Genomic DNA, 20,655 nt, shown 5'->3' on the forward strand with positions numbered 1-20,655 from the left:
CCCCCATTATGGAATACTTTCATATTTTGGGCATAGTCTTTTCAGGTGAGAATTTCTGTATAGGAAATGAGTTTTCATACACCTCAACTCTTACAATACTCTTTGGTGGTTACTCCTCTATTTGTAATTCCTAATGCTCTCCCTGCCTGACAGATGCATCATCAGTGGTAAAAAATACAGTTTCATGAACTTCTTACACTTGTATTCTTCATGAGGCAAGGTCTGTTCATTTTTTTTTTTGTCTGTAAAGTTAACACCAGGAATCTGTGGGTTATTTAGAACTACAATATAAAGTTATGATCTGAAAGATACAAATATTTGGTGAGTTTTTTTTCCCCTGTTTATTACTGTTGAACACTAGTCCACTAATTCATGCTTGTTAGTTGCCATGTTTTTTTTGTGGCTAGAATTCATAAAATATTTAGCTCTAGCAAAGTTTTGTAATATTTAAAAAAAACCAACCCAACCCCCAAACCTACCAACCAAGAAAACAAATGGGCATTTGCATCAGTGGTCTCAAGCTAAGGATTTATAGGGGATTAAAAGACTTGAAATGTTTTAACACTTAAAACATGGCATGTAGGGACTTCTCTTGCATATATTACATGTTACTTCAAAAGTAAGCTCTCAAGAAAAGAGGATTTGGCTCTAAACTGTTAAAATCTGACATCCACCAGAAAAGTGGTGAACAATTCTTAGATACTGGTTGCCAAACTGAAACTGAGGATTTTATTACCTTATAACTATTTTCACTGTCAAGCAATGTGGGACTTGCTGTAGACCAAAATGAGCTTTTTCTCCTTATGACACAAGTGGTGTGACATTTTTCAGTGATTTTTATTTTACTATTTTAGCATCGGGTCCTCTTGTGCCTTCTTGCCAAAATAAGCTCAAGGCACATGTACCTGGCAGATTGACTGGGGTGACTCTTATTATACACTCTTCTGCAGCAGAATGATTAACAGAATGATAGTTAATGTGAAATTTCATCAAGAGATGACTGTTGCTACTTGATGCTTTTGCCTGTATTTCACATTTCTTTTATCTGTCTTTTGTCTGAATTCTGGACAATTATTTGCTTTGTCTTAACAATGAATATGTTCAAGCTATTTCTTAGCTTCCTTATATGGGAGATCACATATGGTTTTTGAACTACGTTAGGGTTGGATCCTTAGGACAAAGGTCCTGAGACTGTCTGTAAAGCATCCTGTGTGCTAGAAGGGTTTGTTGGTGCTGTGTGAGGTTTGTCAGGCCTGGTTGCTGGCAGCGATACTGACACTATTCTTTAAGTCACTTGTTTAAAAATAACCGCAGCGTAGAAATCAATGGAGGTACACAGAAGGCATCTAACAACAAAGAACATCATGGATTTAGGAAGATGCTAATATCAGGTAGTCTCTGCAATTATTGCGCTATTATTTTGGGAGTGGATTTTCTTTGTTACAATAAGACTCATGCCAAAGCAGCCATGTTCTGGGATAATCAATTGTTTTGGGAACAGCAGGTACAAGTAATGGGCACGCTTCCCTAAACATGAATGAAAACAGGCATTTGGAGGTTATCAGGGTTGTATGCTAAAGTGGTGATATTACTATTGCTATCCTTTGGGTATGTTCTTTACCTGATGCTTTACCCAATCCTGCAGATGCCACTTGGTGCCTTCAGAGGTCAGACAGCAGAAGAAAGCATAAAGTGGATGTTGCTGGGGGCTGAGGCTGTGTGATGGTACTTTTTTTTTTTAAAAAAAAGTTTTTTTTTAAAAAAACCCCTCACTCCTTAATTTCAAATGCAAAAAAAGGTGACTTGGCAAATCATAGTTAAATGATCTGGATGTACATGTTTATCTTCTGCTTCTCTTGCTAACCAAAATAGATTTTTCTGTCTTGGGGCAGGGAGGAGGGTAGTTAAATAGAAGCTAAACAACAGACGCTGCACTTTGATAGCAGTAGGAACTAAAAATCTTATTGTTGTTATAATAGCTGAGTGTGTAATTAATCATCTTGTATTGATTTGCTCTTAATCTAGATGCAGTGCACAAAGGCTGAAAGAACTCTCATGTTATTTAGCTGCTCCATCTAATCAAGGAGAGGATGTGAATAAGACACAGCAGTGCATTAGTAACCTGTGGGCTTAGGAGAGTCTTCTGTGGTGGACCTTCGTCCACAGTTCCAGAGAAAAGTAGTAATAATGAGACTTAATCTAAATGAGCTTGGTGTTTACAATCCATATCCCAGAGGGCATATAAACATCACAAATATTGATACAGGATCAGTAGAGAGCAGGGATTGATTAGTGGTCAAGGGAGCAGGATGTCCTAATTGTCTCTGGTAGTGCTGATTAATTTTATCTGGGAAATGTGGGGAAATGAGCCTTAAAATAGATTAAGGGTAGAAAGGGGAGCTTGACAGTTTTAAAAGGAAGAAAATAATTTTCTGTCACTCCAGCCTTTGTGAATTATTGTTGCTGTTAAACAATATATATCTAGAGACAATATCTATATCTTTGTTTCTATATAAATAAATGTATGTAACTTGTTCTTTAGACCTTTTGTTTCTGTGGCCTGTTTCCTAATTTGACTCTTTTTTGTGTTCAGATGAAATCTGCTTTTCTGTCTTTTCCACTTGAGATGATATTTATAGCAAACTTTTAATCAACATTCTGTTTGCATACAACATCATGTTGCTGACCTTTTCTCCTCTACAGTGCAGCATGTTTCTGCATGCTGCCAACCTGCCTTTCTAGAGGTCTCTGTTGTAAGAAGCTGGGGATGTTTTGCTTGCATGGTTGGAGGTGAGAAGAGATTCAGACAGTTTTCTAGCCTGAGAAGTTTCTATCCAAAGCAGCTGTAGCAATGTACAGATATGTTCTGATCAACATCAATGTATCTCTAGAGCAGAATCCCTAGTTGTCATCACAGCAGTGGAGAATTTAGCCCTGACTATAATCTTGGTTTCCTTAAGGAAAGTTCTTGTTTGATCTTTTCAAACTACACCTGGTACTAAAAATTCAAACTTTAATAACGGCATAAAGGGAGGGAGCACTGACCAATTAGTGTTTTGAAAATACAGAATTCTGTCAAGTTGCTTCTTATGACAGATTTTATCTATTGACTGTTTCATGGGAAGATCAATAGTGTTCAGGCTGCAGATTCTTCAGCTGAGGCAATGCAGGCTACAACATCTCATTTTTAGGAAGTTAACTGCCTTCTGGCATAGTGTAGAGGGTGGTGTCATTCACTTAGTCTCTGTGGAAAGACCTAAAATCAGACAGCCAAATCATTCTTTGCTTTCTATTCATTAATGTTTTGATTTAAAGTTTGTGCTGTTGAAAGAAACCTTTAGGGATATCTTGATGTGTGTTTGCTCTCTCGCTACCATTAAATCTACCTACCTTTATCTTCTTGATTTGAGCTGGAAAGAAGTGGATTGATAGAATGAGAGATTTACTTTAATTGTCATTCAAAAAGCCAGGTGTTAGGATCATGCTAGGCAGAGTAAGAAAATATCCCTGTCAGAGATATATGATGTAGCTTTTAAAATGGTGGAGCTGTTCCCTTTCTAGCTCTCGTGTGTTTAGTTGTCTTCCCATCTCCTCACCCCTGTTGCCCCTTTTGGACCACATGTGCCAAGAGTGTGTGTAGAAAGCTGCCTCTCTGCTCCTGTGAGCAGATGGCCTGTACCTGTAACTGTCTTTTTCCTTTGTTATGTGAAAACCATGTGCATTTCATCACACGAGCCCATCTACTGCTATGCAGAACTATTTATGCTAGGGTGAGTGTGTGTAAAAGAGCTTGCTACACTGATATCCTCCTCAGACTTGCAGAATCATGGGTAAGAATAAAACTGCAGAGAACCTGACTTGGGAGATTGCAGACATTCTCTTTCTATCATCTAGTCTCTGCCATGAGTTGTGGAAAGGCTGCAATCCCCTCTCAGGGGAGCTCGGTTGAGGTGATACTGGTGGTGATGACAGCTTGAGGTGGAAGATGCAGAATTGCAGTTCAGGACGAATGACCACAACTGCAAGTGACTCACTGAGGTCTTCATGGATGCTCTCTGTGTGTCCAAATGCTGTGAGATGCTGGGTGAGTCCATTGAGCTCGTAGGCTGCTTCCTAGAGCAGGCAGCAAAAGGCTAGTGAGAAGAAGAAAAGCAGTGAGCATGCAGCGAGACTTTGCCTGGATAACTGCCTCAGTAACTGGGGGCTCATGGACTTCTTGAGCCATGTACGCTATCTTTGTATAGACCTCCATGGGTGATTTTTTTGAGTGTATTTTCATATGAAGATATATACTACATTGAAATTCTAAACACAGGGATGAATTATATCCCGCCTGGAGATGCTTTTAATTTTCTCTGAACTTTTCCTGTTGTGCAGTGGTTCACAGACATCACAGCCATATGATTAGCCAAGGCAGCTCTCACTTCATGTTGGTCTAATTATCTGTTCATTAGAATCTTAAGTCTTGAGCTGGAAGTATGTAGGGTGTCTTTGTTTAAAGGGCAGTCTCCTAATGCAAATATTAAAAGAGAGCTTTCTGGCTTGCCCCAATCAGACTGACAAGGTAATAATAGCCTTTGTGTTAGTCTTGGCTAACAGAGAGCATCAGTATAAAAAGGTTTTAAGGGAGTGGTGTATCAATCAAATCATAGAACATAATATGCATTTGTGTGTTTTGCTTGTTTTAACACTTAAACTCCCATTAAGAAATATTTCCTGAATGTGAAGTGCATGGGAGTAAAAATGGAGCTCTCCTCCTCTAAATACACAGTTACATCCACTTGAGGCTTCAGGTTAGTCTTAGATGGCCTCTAGTTAATAGACTGCCATAACGCAAAATTGCATTTTCAATAGCTGTAGTCTTGTTCAAGAAACTCTTCTTAAGTTTACAGGTAATGTATCCGAGAGCAATGAATCAGATGGCTTAAAAACTGGTGTGCTGTGACTATGTGTGGGGGAGTTGTGAAGATGGCTAATTGTTGGAGAGGGCATGTTTTATTTCCCAGCTTTGCCAGCAGAGGATTACATGTTATGCAATTGCTGCAATTTAATTATAGTGTAGCAGAGGTTTTGATATCTGCCTTTAAATTATCCCAAGGGCATCTAGGAGGAATGGCTTACTTTGAATAAATCTTAATAAACATATGACTTTATGCTGCTGGCTTGTTTTGTTCTGTGAGTGCCATTTGTTCCTATTAACTATATCATAGAAGTCAATACAGCTATTCCTGGAAGCATGGCAATATCACATGAGTAAGAATTTATAGGATGGGCTCAGTATGTCATTACAACAATTGTCAGTTTCTCTCTTTTATTTATGGAAGAGTGATGCATATGAATGTACTTTTATCTGGAAAGTTTTAGGCAATTCTAATAAAAGGAGATATGCATGAATTATCAGTACATGATGTTCTATTCACTAGAGGGAGAGTCATTTTAAAAAGCCAGCTAAGTGAGGCATGGTTGCTAAGTAAGGCGAGGGTTTTATTAGACCAACTGACGTAATGGAAAAAAAGCAGGCAAGATTTTGGGCATACAAAGACCTCCTTTGGATGTGAAACAAACAGCAGACTTTGTGCTTAGAATGGCTTGGGAACAATTGCTCTGAATTTAAGCAAAATATATGAAATGGTGAGGTAATGTGAGAGGGAAGGGGTAGTTGGGACATGTGGGAAGGATTGCTAGGTAATGGAGATGACATGGATGTGGAGGAAAGGTGATTTTTGGAAGAATTTGAGGTAATCTGAAACTACGCTGCTACTGTCTTCTGTCTTATGGTGTTGGCAGCTGCAACTAGGATGGACTCAAGGAATGGAAAATAGGAGCAATATAGAAAATGGACTCTGTGATGGAGGAGGAAGAACATGGAGCAACATGGGAGGGATGTCCATTGAAAGTGTGGCTTAGGATGATGGAGATGAGCAGTTCCTCCAAAGGCTGGGATAGACAGGTATTCTAGTTCAGGAAACTAATTTGTGTCAAGATGAAGTTTTCTAGTACAGATTTTCTCTTTACTTTTTTTCCATGGTGAGATAAGACAACCACAGCAGATAGTTGTGTACTTTCTTTAGTAACTTCCTTTGTGTAGGCTATGTGGGGAGTGATTGGTCTCTTTTAAAAATCTGATCTGTTTCTCTACTGGAGTGTCCTTTTTGGACAAAGGTCCTCTTTACCCTGAGGTGGATAATCCCAAGTGTTCCCTTCAGCTGGATTGCTGCAGTGCCTGTGGGAGACTTGGCTGGATTTCCCATTCTGGAAGATGGAGAGTCTTCTGCACAATACTGGGAATATTGTGGAGTGGCTATGATCTAGGCAGGAAGGGTTTCTTCCCAGTATTTAGCCCACTGGTAAAAATTATCATGCTTTGGTATTTTTCTGTTCTGCACAGGCTTAATTTAATGATGTTTGTAAACTACCTGAAGACCCACGGATGAAAGATGTACTTTTTTATGAGAAAGGCTACCTTGCGTGGTGCTCAAACAGTAAAGTACTTTGGGCCTCTGAGATGCAAAAGCACCATAAATCTTGAATGAGATATTAACAATATCCAGTGTAACTGATGGTAACTTTAACCGCCAGGCAGCTGTTGGGCTATAACAGTCCTCTATCTTATTAATGCAAAACTCCCTTTTGTTTTCTAGCACAAGTTCACATTCATACCTCTGTCGATTGACAGAGGAAATGAGTGTGTCAGCATGTTACTCTTTGTTATTATTCTCTAGCCTGAAGAGGAGTCTCAAAGTGAAATTTGGGCAAGGACTTGTCTGTTAGCCAGTGTGACACAACTGCTGAATGTTGTTTGCCACTTAGCAGTGTGGGTATACGAGGTGCCTGGTTCCCCCCCTGTGTTTTAGTCATTGAGGCTTAAAATTTACAAAGTCTCACCAATTAGAGCAGCCTGTCTTGGGGAATTGACGATTTAATGATTATGTTAACAATCTGTAAACTGCTCAGACAAATCACTGAATTTCATTTTTGATACAGTAGGCTCCTGCCTTAAAAGACACCAAAAAAAAACCATCCCATGTTCTGTGGCTTTAGTTAGACCTGCATGTTTTATGCAGTTATTTTCTGGCATGCAGCACTTTGTAATTTACACCAGGGCAAAGGAATTGGAATAAGGTTGGCAGAATCTCTGAAAAACCATCAACATGTGCCCTTTCTTTTGACCCTCCATACCTCCTGAAATACTGTTATTTTTGTAACTAGTGCTAGGTAGCAGGATGAAGATTACATATCATCCTACAAAGAAATGATTTTATTTTGGTCTTGTTATTTTAGGAATAATCAGCAGAGAACAAGGATACTTCCTCTTACAGATTTCATGTGCTTCCCTGAGGGGACTGATAGCAAAGGGAGGCTCTTACAGAATATACATCTTACACAGCAGTAGTTTAGATAAATTTTATCTGCCCTTGAATCAACAGTAAAGCTTCCACTGGGCTTGTGTGGAGCCTGAATTTCGTTGTACGTTTGTGTACTGTTTTGAGGCAAGGCGCTGTGTTTTCATTGTGTCTATATTGAGGCTGCTGTTCAGTAGCTTTGAGCACTGGAGGTCAGTGCCTGTAGTTAAGTCTTTGATTCCCACCCTGGCATGTCAACTGAAATGGGGGCTGTTGCATGTAGAGGACCCAGCGGGGGGGCTTCCAGCAGTCTCAGTGTAGGCAAAACCTCTTGGGCTCCCTCACCTCAGTCATCTGCTCCTCAGCTTGGGAGGCTCTGTCAGGCAGTGCCTTGTCTGAAGGGGTTACCGTAGGCTGGTGTTATCGAGGGACAGCAAAGAGCATCTGCTGAGTCGTCAGTCAAATCCTGCTCCAACACTTTAGTGCTCATTTTCTGGGAACAACATAGAATTGTGTTTTGCCAGCTGGGCCATTCATGTAAAAAAGCTGCCATCAAGAATGTGTTCATGCTAGTGACTTGTGCGACCAGTACAGTAAATAATTTGTGGGTCCGTTAATGTCTGTGGACCATTTGCTGTTCTGAAATGGTTGGATCAAAATTTGTCAGGTGTTTATGGAGACTGTATTTTTGCAAGAGAGCTGTTTGATCAGTTCAATCTGAGAAAAGTCATAGAACTACAGTATTTTAAAATAGCAATATAAAAATCTGTTTCAAACTTATTAACTATTATACATAGCATCAATTTCTTTGTATTTCTCTAGACTTCTAAATTTTGTGCTAGAAATAATAAAGTATATCTTTTTCTTTCCTTCAAGGCCAAATGTCTGTCCAGTGTTTGAGCTGGCACTGGTAGGGCACCAACAGCCATGTGTTCAAGCCTTCAGTCGTATGGTCAAGATGTGGAAACAAGGTTGCACAAGGAGGAGGTGGTGTATGGGCTATGAGAGAAGGTAATACATTATCGTTATAAATGGATTCTGTTATTGAACTTGGTGCAAATTCTTTATAACTTATTGTGTGTGTGAGAAATTGTAAACTGATCTGAAATGTGTGTGAATTAGTTATGGATATAGTTAGTGTTCTGTTGAGGCTTTAAGCCTGTTATTAGGGAGTGGGAAATCCACCTTTCTTCTGTGCTTTGGGTGGGTCATGAACTTCTTGGCGGGGTTTAGATCACAATTTTATATTATCAGAAAATGCTCCTGTCTCATCCTTTTTCAGGTGAAATCCAGCTGTCAAGTCATCTACTTTGAAAAATTGAACTTCTTTCTATTTCTGTCATATGCTTATAACTGATGGGAGATCTGACTCCCCCAGCAGCTGAAACCAAAATTGATTGCAAAACAAAATTACTCACCTCTGACTAGTCTGAATACAGATTCATCAGAAAATATGTGGACATATTATATTAGAGCTATTGGATGTTATCAGGATGTGTTTTGCTATATTTGCTTCATTTTTAACAGGAATTACTGATAGGGGCTGAAAAAGTGTATAGTAAATATGACTGGTTTTACCAATGAGATGTGAATAAGTGAAATGGAAGTTGTGATTGTTCTCTTAAACTTATTCTCTACAAAGGTCTGGGTACTACACAGTTTACAAGCAGGTGTACAGAATGGAGCATCAGACTGTCTATAAGTGCTGCCCGGGATGGGTCCAACATGACAATGAACCTGGCTGTTTGCACTGTAAGTTGATGGCAAAACTGTGACAAACCAAGTGAGATGACATGCCTAGGCCTTAATTTCTTAATGATGCTTGTTTCTAGAAAGTTGGATTTTGTTTCTTCCTGTTTATAACTGGGATTTCCAGTTATAAAGAGGTAATCTATTGATGGGGAAAGAAACTTTTTAAAAATACAAAAGCTGTCATATGTGAAAGTACCAAGTATCTAATTTTAATCTAAACAGTGGCAACTGAATTTCTCATTATAGTTGTTGCAGCATATTTGTGCCAGCCTGGCTTTGACAGGCCAACCAAATTTATTGCTGTTACCCAAATTATGCAAAGAAATCTGCTGTAAGGCACTTGTTTCTTGGACGTAGCGCTCATTTCAAAGTCTGACTGTTTTTGGCTTTTTCTCTGCTGCTGTTGCCATTGAAGCAATTGTGTTTCTACCCTATGGTTCTCCATCCGATGAGAAGCTGTTCCTATCAGTAATTTCTAATCATGATTGGATGTTTTCCTAAAAGATGGAATTTAATTTAAATTATAAAGAATTTAAATTTAATTTAAATTATAAGGAAGCATTTTAGTCACTGTTAACAAGTAGAAGACAGCAATCTACTCAGTGTTTATTTTTCTTACTGTTTTGTCAGTAATTGTATTTTCTGTATGAAAGTTAACAGCTGTTCCTATGTATTTTTCTTAATCTTCATACCAACTCGAGGGCTGCATTCAGAGAGCTTGCTTTTATGATTGTCTCTTTGTATTTAAAAAACAAAAACAAGCCTGAGAGGTATTCCTGTTAGTTTCGGCCTGAAACTATCTATCTAGTGTGCACCTGTTTAGTTGTAAGAAGTCAAAGATGTGTTTACAATCTGCATTTTAATCTCTGGTGTAAAGGAATTTAATGTATTTGAACACCAGTGACAATATAAAATTATTTTCTTTCTGAAAGAGCAGTGCAGACCTGCTTTGAATTCTTTAAGGCACCAAAATGGTTGAATTATTCTTTTATATTTGATACTCTGCAAGTTTGGCTCAAGTATGTAGAATTTAATTTATTGTAAATAAATAATGTTCTCCATTGGAGGAGGGGAAGTATTGTAATTCCCTTGGACATATGTAACATCTTTTAGTACACCAGTGTTTCTTAACCATTGCTGCATTATTCTCTAGCAGTTCAAGTCATCTTTCTGGATTCAGGCAGTGCTTTGAGTCCTAAAACTGTCTTTTGCCTCTGAAGCACATCAGGCTAAACTGCATTCTTTATAAAAGTTAAACTTCATATCAACATGGTAGTTATACCCATGATAATAAGTTCTGTTGCAGTCTAGCCTTTCCACTTAAATAAAAAGCTGGTTTTTTTTCTATTTGGAAGTTCCTGTTACAGCAGGAATATCGCAGGAAGAGGCAGTTCTGGAGGATCCTTGGCACAGAACCAATAAAACCCCTTGTTACATTCTGTTTGTGTGTACTAGTGCTGTGCTCTGCTGGCACTTGCTTCAATGGAGGGAAATGTCCTGAAGCAGGATCCCAGATGTGCCAGTGTCCTGCAGGATTTCAGGGTCCTCGCTGCCAGTATGGTGAGTCAAAACATAAATTCTCGAATGCATCTGGTGTTTAGGTAAAATGCATGTTTAACAATATTTGTTAAAACATGAATATTTTATTAAAATTGATTTAAAATTAAAGTTGCCTTTGTGCTCTAACTGGTTATTTGGTCATTCTCTTATTTTCCAGAATTTGCCTTTTTTAGTATTGAATTTTAACAAAGCAAGATGAAAATTTAACTTAGTTGCTATTGGATCAGTTTATGTAATGGATAACACCACAGAATATCAGTAGTGGTGTCCAGTGGAAGATCCTTCTATTGTTTCTCAGCTTGCATGTTCTCATGGCGCTCTTGTTGAATTTTTCAGCATTGCTTTTACCCTTGTGAGAGAAAATTCAGAGTCAAACCAGGTTGGGCAATAGGTAAAAAATGTAGCAAACGAACCAAATGGGATTTCTTTTGGTGCATCTGAGAGTAGGAAGGCTGGTTTTACAGATCACTACCAAATATGTCCTGTATTCTTTAAACAATTTATGTACCTATCTTTCATTTAAGTAACTGTATTCTGGCATATTATAGATTAAATTCTATGTGACTTAGACTATCACTAGTTCTCAATGGGAAACTTTTTCTCTCATATGCTGGTTCACAATCTGATAAACCCACAATGGGCTGTCTTGTAATTTATGTGAAATAAGACCATCATATACTGTGTAAAGCTCTCAAACTATAGAACTGCATCCATTTGGCTTCTTAAGGAGGTGGGGGGGAAGTCAGAGTAGGCTGTGATTGGGACAAAGGATTTCCTTTGTATCCGGCAAATGATAATTTCCTTTTCAACTGAAGCACATTGTGTTTTGTTCAAAGAAAGACAGATTTTTGAATATTTCATGTTTTTACTTTTAAATTCTAATATGCTCACATCCTTACCTGGTTTGTCTGTCATGAAGTTTAATGAGAAGGAACGTAACTAGTGTTTACAACAATCCCTTTAAGAGCTGAAAAGCTAAGCTCTACTCAATATATGGCTTGTATCATGCTTGCTTCATAACTGCTGTCATATCTTGATCTCTGGGCTTCACCAAGGCTTATGTGATAGACTGGGTCTTGTGTGGGCTCACTGCGCCAAAGCAACTTGTCTGTATGGCTAGCAGCCTCCCTCAGTGAAGGTAATAAAGCATCTGGAGCTGCAGCAGGCATGGTAAGTGGGAAATGCAAGTCAGCAGACGTTGCAATAGGGTGGTTTTCATTGATGCTTGGTCATAGATAACATTTTTCATTTATAAGCAAGCATTTAAATAAAATGTGGAGCTCTACAACGAAGATTCTGCTGACATCAGACTATGGTGTGCCAACATCTGCCTTCAGACATATTAGTTCAGTTAAGCAGACTCCAAGGGAGATGCTGTAATTGTCATTTCTTCACTGCCTATAGAAACAAGTTTCTATATGTAACTTGATAAGAACCAGGGTGACACCAATGCAGGTTACTTTGTTATTGACTTACAGAGCTGCTGCTTCAAGGTAAGCAGGATCAGGATCTCTAAGGAACCCATATAATAAGCTTTTACCAAATGCAGTATAAGTCTCAGAAAATTCTAAACTGTCTTCACTAGTTTTTTCAGTCTCCTTCTGTTGCTTGGAAATACCTATGACACTAAGGCATTTCCAACAGGCAGATTACGTGGGTGCCACATGTGGATAGCACAGGTCAGGTTTTCAAACTGAAATGGGATTGTGCAGTCTCTATTTCACAGGTTGGTGACTGCAGACACTGTAAAAACAATGTGAGGTATCCAGCAGCTCTTGCTCTTTGCAGTTGGGTGGAACTTTTATCTTGGTGGTTTGTCTGCTTTCTATTGATTCCTAAGGTTTGAATGGAATTTCAGTAGTCATCATTTTCAGGTTTATACAGTAGCTGCTATCGCAGCCTGGCAGGAGTGAGTTTATAAATTAAATTCTGAAGGGAAAAACCTCTTTTCAGAAAGAACGCTATGGACAATTCACCTGCCTAACAAAAGCAAGGTAATTTAGAGTGTAAGGCTTCTTAACCATTGCAGGCGTCTCCAGTCAGATGCTTGTGAGATTTGTATCATGTTTGTTGCAAGCAAAACTAGAGAAAATGTACTGTGGAACTAGCGGCTATAGCTTCTGTTTTTCCTGGCTGATGTGGGAATATTGCTCTTTTCATAACTGTACTTGCACTCATTTGAACAGAATTGTTGCATGTATCCCATTTTATATCTCCCCCTCTCCAGCCTCTTTGCTTATCTTCTGTTTCTGTCATTCAGTGATGACAGCTAATTCTAAAGTTTCAGTTGTGCAGTGACTCTCATGGTCTCCCTGCTGGGCACTGATTCACAGACAACAGACAAAAAATTAGTACAAAAGTATTATTAAAATCAGTTACTCTTAAAAAAATAAATGGGAACATACATCTTGAGAATCTTCTAACATGGCTTTTCCTGTTTGAGTTTATATTTGCCAGTAAGTTAGTAAGTAGGTCAGCCTCTGGAAATCAAGTTGCTACGTGCTTTGTCCTGGTCTGTTCTGCAGAAAGTTTGTGACAGATCGTCGAGAATGACTTATGACAGCCCAGTGCATCATAGCAGTCTGTAGCAGAGATAATTATTCACAATGGGCATGATTGCATCTAATGACTTTTTAAAGATACCATGTGGTGTTTTAGCAGCCTCTAACATGACATTATTTCTGATTAGATGCTGAAAGGGTTATGATTCCTGTAACAAACTTTACGTAATTGTGACTAGAAATGCATTACTGCATCTCTTGTACTTCACTGCATAGTTTTATTATTTTACCCACACAAGCAGCAATAAAAACTTAGAAGAAAGATTTATGAGTGAAATGGTCGAGCTCTTCATATAGCCATTACAGGGATTCAGTAACAGATTGAGCTGTCTCTTTCATTGTCTGCTGCAATTTGTCTTGTAATAATAGACTTATATCAATTACAGTGTAAACTTGCAAGCTGTATTTCTTTCTATTTTAACTTGCTTGGAAGTTGAAATTCCTATTTCTCTTGAGTCCAGTGAAAGAGAAGACTTGTTACAAAAAAAAAAGTAACGGTAAAACGCAGCGCCAAGAATAAAATCTACTGCAGTGCTGGTTTCATTGTTATTCACTAGTTGTCCTGGTAATCTTGTTCAAGGCCTGCTAGCCACCTGAGCTGGACATGGAAGAAAATTAATTTCATTTACCTTGTTTAATTCAGCACTGGGACTTGTACTTGGATGTGCAGCTAGTGAAAACATTCCAAATTCTACAAACAAGTGTAACTTTATTTACTCCTCATGTACACAGAATTGCTCAGTGCAAAATGAGGGGTTAGTTTTGACTCTTAGATGTTTTGTCATCAAACCTCAAGTTATCGATCGATTTGCCAAGTGTCTCCTGCTGGTTTTAATACTTAAAGTAAAAGCAGGAGTGAGAACTGAAAAGGCTTTATAATTTATTGACTGAAACAAAATCCCAGCATTACAAGTGTTTTGGGAGAGGCTACCATAATTAGGAAAGAGTAACTACAATTGAGCATTTCTGAGAAGATGGGTGTTATCAGAAGATGTTTAGAAGGTGAGGAATGACCAGGGCAGTCTTGTCAGGCAAGTCATCTTATGATGACATGATGTTTGTCATCTCAGCTTAATCATTTGAAGAAAGCTGAATGCAATATTCCAGTGTTTAACAGATTAAGTGTCAGTATATTTAAATTTTACACTGTAATGTTTGCTGTAATGCAGGTGGAATTTTAAATTCTTTTACACTGCCTGATGTAGATTACTAAAGATTGTGTGATTGGGAAGCATTTACCACATCTTGAGAGGCAGTGTGGTCTACTGAATACAGTGTTTGCCTGATATTTGAGATAAGAGCTTTGTTGGGTTTTTTTACTTGCCACTGACCTTGGATATTAGTTCAATAACTTCTAGCAAATTATACCACTAGGCCTCAGTTTCTTTGTATATGAAATGTTAGCTCATTCCTTTGTAAAGTGCTTTGAGACCTAAGTAATTAAGCATAAGATAATAGCATTGGAATGTGTATATAAAGGCAAAATGCACACTGCATGGGTAGCTAAAATGAAATGCTTATGAGATAGATATTAATCAGTTCATTGACTAGCTGTCAATCTCTTCCTTAACTCTGGTCACACACTATTAAGATATTGAACTATATAAAGATTCTAGTAAACAAAAATGTCAGCACCTCCTAGTCCAGGTAAATGAGAGTTTACACTACAGAACTACTTGAAACAAAGCTCTGGGGTTGGTTTTTTTTAAACCATTGATTAAAATGGCATGAGTTCTGATGTATCTTCTTGCAACTAAAAATACTATCTCATTCACTGTGAAAAATAATTTTCTTCCATTTTCCTTTAGGAAATATTTCTTCCTGCAAAGAGTTATTTGATAAAATTTATGATTAATGTTCTGTCTACCATTCTGGTCTCTTGTAGAGATGCATATTTTTTTCTTCTTTGAGACCAGAGTCCTAGATGAGCCTTACAGGACAGTATATATCCATGAAACAGTGCCACAAATTTTCATTCTTTGTAGGGCCATTAAAATAGCAAATGGCAACCATAAAACTTCCATGTTACACATAACATGGTCTGTTACACATAGAGATGTCTTTAGTTTTCATGGATCTTTGTTTCCCACCAGAACTAGATAATGTTTGCGTATTTGTGAGGGTAGATTAGTTATTCGCATGCTTATGTAGTGCTGCTGATAGCAAGGCCCTTGCTGTTGCCAGGGGTTCTGGCATTTTGTTTTCATGTTTTGGCTGAGTCCCACATGGTTTTACCAAAGACAAAATTTTTAACAAGGAAATTCTCCATTAGTCCCTAGGCAGAGTGGAAGAGGATGGTGCAAAGATAACATGTTCAGATTGATTTAGTTTAGTAGATTTAATGTCTTTAAGATTACCAGGTTTTTCTCCTGTGCTACCACAGTCACTCTCCTGCTCCAAATGATCAGTCTCACTAGTGAAATGCTAGCTAGCTGGCAAGGGAAGCAGAAATGCCTGATTAGGCTGCTCAGGATAAAGGTACCTGTCCTCTGGTAGAAAGAAACCTTGTGATCATCCTCTATTCCTAGTGGGGCCTGCTCTTCTGTTCTTCCTCTGCTTCTTTTCAATTCCCCAGAAAAATGATCCATCAGTCCTGTACCGTTCTGTTCTTGTGATTAAGAAGCACTAGCTGACAGCAAATATGAAGGTGTAGATGTTTTTGGTCCTTTATAAAGGAGCACCAATGTCATGTGAGCTTCTGACAGCCTGAGAGCAGTTAGCTGCCTTGGTGTTTGCTGAAGGACTTCAGAGTTGTGCAGCCGCTTGTGCCAGCATTAGGGGCTGTGGTAATGAGTGGGTTTTTTTAGCATCTGTCAAAGTAATAACAGTGCCGTTGTACTAGAGCATCCAAACCCCTTCCAAGTAGTGCAATTTGAAAAAGCGTGTGTGTTTTTTCAACAACAAACACTGCTAACAAGGTGTGTTGACGTGTTTCATCAGAAGAGTAGGCTGTGACGCTTCCTTTCTGTTTGTGCTGTGTGAACCACACAGGAGAGACGAGCAGCACGAGGCAGTTTCATATGACGGTGTTTTACTGTCATCTTATGTGGCAGGTTGTTTATGACCAGCAACTAATACTTGATGTTGTGTTAAGGAAGTAGTTGCTGCTGACATCTTAGCCAGTTCTAAAGCAAATTAATTTGCTTTAGCAATTCTGAATTTCTAAATTTCTAATTTAGCAATTCTAACTTCTAAAGCAATTTAATTCAATGAAATAGCTGGCAGTCTAGGTTTTAAACAACCTTAATATAAATTGATCATTACAAATGCAGAAGCCCCTGATTTAGATAAGTGATCCAAGTATCCAGTCAGCATTTATCTCTTTGCTATAATTCTTTCCAACAGTTCTTTTAAAACTGTTTCAAAGGCTGTTTCAGGTGATTTATATTCAGTGTTGAGTGTTACACTGCCTGACCTGCATTGGAAAAGTCCCCCTTATTTAACTTTAGATGGTTTGGGATTTAAAGTCCTACAGTTGGCTAGACACCTCTACCCTTGCTAAAACTGCCAGATGTGTTCTTGTATGGCATAGCAAGTTGTATGTTTAACTTGTGTAGAGTGGTCCTGTAGGCAAGGAAGTCAACCCAAAAAAAGAGATCTAGAAACCTGCTTGGTCTAAAATAAGGATGACCTTTTCAAGTTTCTCCTCATTAACTAAATATCAGTATCTTATTTCATATGAAGGTACTGCTGTTATTACTGTGTTAGTCCCCTTAGTCTGCATCTCTCACCTTCCTTGATATTGTCTTGTAGCACACTGGCATCAGGTGAGTTTTTACCAAATAAAGCCTTTGTATTTCTCAGTGTATCAGCCTCTGTCAGCTTGGACTTGTCAGGGCTAAATTGGTGTCCTGCTGTCACTGCTGCTTTCGTTCTGGTGCTTCTCAAGCAATCTGCTTCTGGGTGACTTTGGAAGCTGTTAGCATGACCTGTTTCTGCCTTGGGTGGGGGCTGTGAAACCTCACAAGATCTACAAATCCATTTTTGGCCCTTCCAGAAGCAATATAAAAGCTTGACAGCACTAAAAGCTGCTTTGATGGAACAGAAGTCCAGAGAGTCTATAAGCACAAAGGCAACTAAGATAATGCTGTTCAGGTCAAAAAGTAGAGAGGAAGGTATGAATGATGAAAGTATACTGTCCTTGCATTTCAAAAACTGTTTCAGGTCTCATATCCATTCAAAAACATGACATGTAATTCTTTAAAAGACAGACAATACTTGCATGGTTTGGAAATCAACTGAAATAGTGGGATGGGGATATTCAGCTCTGTCAAAGTAGCTTGAGAGTTCACAGGAACAATTGAGAAATATAGGCACAAAGCCAGCTCTTCCCTTGGGCTGTCATAAGACACTTAACTTGGTCATTTTTAGTAACTAGGAAGTTAGCACTAGATATCTACAATTTATTTAAGCAAGTACTTCAGTATGCTTTCCTGTTTCTTGTGCTTGGAAATGGTGGGTGATTTTTGTTTGGCTTTTTTTACTGCATTATTTTAATTCATGCTTTGTCAGGAGCAAATTTGGATAAAAGTTGAGTTTATGAAGGGTTTTAAATAAACCAAACGCTTTAGGCAATTTTATGTGGTTAAGCAAAAGTATTTGCAATAGAAAATATGCCAACAGGACTTTAGTGTTTAAAATTAGTATATTAATCAGAGCAGTTATTTATAGTTAGTGAACTAAATTGATTGGGTTTTTTCATTGATGACCTACACTACTTAGCACCAATCGATCTCATCCTGTCTTTTCTTTCTTGTAGGAAAAAGGGGAAAACATGGTAAAATCTTCTGATGTAATCTTTTAGTAGATTCTGGTCTCACTGGACAGTTGGAGACCTTCACCACTTCAGTGACCTAATTGCCTTGAAAATCTGAGAAAGAAATACACACTGGTTGATTTTTATTTTTTTTTTTTCCTGTAAGACTTAATATAGCATATAAATTTCACGTTAGATTTTTAAATGTTTAAAAAAACCAACCAAACAACTGGTTTAAGTATTGCTAAAAAAAAATCTGTTTCTAATGTATAATGTCAACCCCTTACATGTAGGTGTATCAAAACAGTCACCTGCTGCCATTGACTAATGCCTTCTGGGTTTGGTCTCATGGTAATACACCTTTCTCTAATCTGTCTCCTGTATTCTGCACTTTGATGGCAATTGATAGGTATCCTGACACTTCAAACAGATTGTGATTTGAATAATAAATTACAGACGTATATAGTCACAAATTAATACAAATGTGATGTTAGACCTAAATATAAAATGTCACAGAGCTGGAGCTGATTAGAAAGCCATGAGAAAGATGAGTTGAATGTTATTCTGTGCAGAGACTTAGAAAAGACAAATGTAATGCACAAAACACTGCAGAAGGTCCAAGCTATGTATAATCTCTCAGGAAAGAAGTTATGGTTAAGATAAAATGACATTATCTGTTCTAATGATGAATAACAGTTGATTTGGAGATTAATTCCAGTTGCAAGCAAGATCCTATGAAGGATTCAAAAAACCCAGAAAGCACGGCTTCCTTCAGGCTTTCCATTTTCTCTTCTTTGCCATTTCCCCGGCGTTTACTTTCCTCTTCACACACACCTCGTCTTTGCCGGTGTTGTCTACGGGAACGCCTTTCAGCATCGGTAAGATATGAACCTCTACAGATAAAAAGCCCTTTAAAGTAGCCACTAAAGAGCTAGGAGGAACAAAAGCTTTGTCATTTTAAAATGGGAATGGTAAAACACTGATTGAAAAATCATGACTGGCTCTCACCTAGATATGACAGGATATAATAATCAGCCCATCTTGCTGAAATGCTCTTGAGTGCCTGGGCTTCACAGCCATTAGTGCAAAGCGACAGGTAGACAGACGGCAGTAGTGAAACAGCAAACAAGTATGTCAAAAGTAAATGAACCTAAGAATAACCACTTGAGAGTGAATTCACCCTTATTGTCTTTGGTACAAAAGGCTGTTTACTTTGGACTTGCTGAAAAAGTAAAAAATAATGGATAAAAACTTTGTAGCTGCTAGCATTTATGTGATGTTGGTTCAGGAAATAGGGTGGCAAACCATAGCAAAGACGAATGCTGTGCAGAGATCCTTGCAGGTATGTGTCCCCTGTCTTCCCCCACCCACCCCCCAAAAAATAGCAGACCGTGAGTCTGTAGAAACATCTGGATTCTATTACATGACTCCTGCTAGTCTCTATGGGATTGCGGGCAAATTTGAGTATCCAGCCTGCTTGTTTCAGTGCAGTACAGAGATGTCTGAGCTAGATCAGTTAGGTCAGGTAATAAAGGTGAGTTTAAATAGCCCATGGTGCTGTGGCTAGACTTCTGCCAACACCCGGTTCATGCAGTTTTTATGTAGCTCTGTATGCAACCCCTGTATTAAAAAAAGCATCTAGATAATGTAGGGTTTTAACTGATTTGGCAGAATATCCAGCAGATTTTTATCTGTATTGATTTATTTATTTGGGGAGGTTTGCAGAGTGAATTTTGAGATGGTTGCTATGCATCTCATTCTCCTCTCAATAGATAGCTGCTCTCCCCTTTCTTTAATCTTCTGTGCTCAGAGTCAGAGGTCAGGTGCTTCTGTCTTCTGTTGTGCTTTCTCACCCATCCTCAGAAGTGATTAGACTGTTGCGTGTTTCCAAAGAGGTACAAATAATAAGAGAACTCTTCGCACACAAAGCTCAGTTGACTGTTGCTTTCTATTTCAGTGGCATTAGTCTAGCCTGTTGCTGATTTCTTTGACTCCCACGAAATGTTTTTGAGGCATTGTCATTGCAACATTTGTTATAGAAGTGAGGAAATAGAGCCTTCTTGAGCAGCACTTCAAGGATTATGACCGAGTCAAATTTAGGTAGCTCATTATTTTTACTCACCTAAACACTTTGACACATGGATATGAAGAGGTTTTGAATGGGCAAGAAAAAAGTATATATGTAGAAGTGTGCGTCTATTAAGTCAGGACTGTATTTCTGATTTAAGATGTGAACAATGACCTTTAAGAAAGGACCATCAAGGGAAGGCCTGTGGTTCCTTTCCAGCCCTTGTCTGTGATTCTCTCAAGCTGGATTTTGATACTTGCTTTATTCTAGAGGCTGTGTTTTAAGGCTTAAGAGTAGATCTGTTAATGTGTATCCTGTGATACCCCCTTCCTACAGGAAATTCTTTCCATCCTGTGCCTTGTGTCTCCTTGGGTGTCCCCTCAGTGCCTTTAAGGAAACATCTATTTTTGTTGTTAGCCATCGTCCACCTAGAAATTTGCTTTCTCAGGTGTAATGACTGCAACAGAATTCTTCTATATAAATACTATTTTACAGTCATTTAACAGCATTCTTCAGTGCTGATGTTTATTTCATCTAAAAGGGGCAAAAGAGTTAATTACATTGTCTAGAAAGGGAGACAGAATCTTGCCAGCAACCATGAGGCATTACTGCTCA

The 20,655-nt window shown here is 38.4% G+C and overlaps 1 protein-coding gene across 4 annotated transcripts in view; it reads left to right on the forward strand.

The window, feature by feature from the left end:
* LOC113483537 (multiple epidermal growth factor-like domains protein 6) overlaps window positions 1–20,655 on the forward strand; it is a 204,160-nt gene that overhangs the window by 5,943 nt on the left and 177,562 nt on the right. For all 4 annotated transcript variants that reach the window (XR_003399040.1, XM_026855154.1, XM_026855155.1 and 1 more), the window contains exons 2-4: window positions 8,220–8,354; window positions 8,986–9,095; window positions 10,551–10,655. Coding sequence is in view for 3 of the 4 variants with exons in the window: in XM_026855154.1 (XP_026710955.1) it covers window positions 8,220–8,354; window positions 8,986–9,095; window positions 10,551–10,655 (350 nt within the window). In the remaining variant the exon portion in view is untranslated. The remainder of the gene's footprint in view (window positions 1–8,219; window positions 8,355–8,985; window positions 9,096–10,550; window positions 10,656–20,655) is intronic.

Source organism: Athene cunicularia (genome assembly GCF_003259725.1).
Source record: "Athene cunicularia isolate RWA chromosome 9 unlocalized genomic scaffold, athCun1 chr9_part1, whole genome shotgun sequence".
Classification (NCBI taxonomy): Eukaryota; Metazoa; Chordata; class Aves; order Strigiformes; family Strigidae; genus Athene; species Athene cunicularia.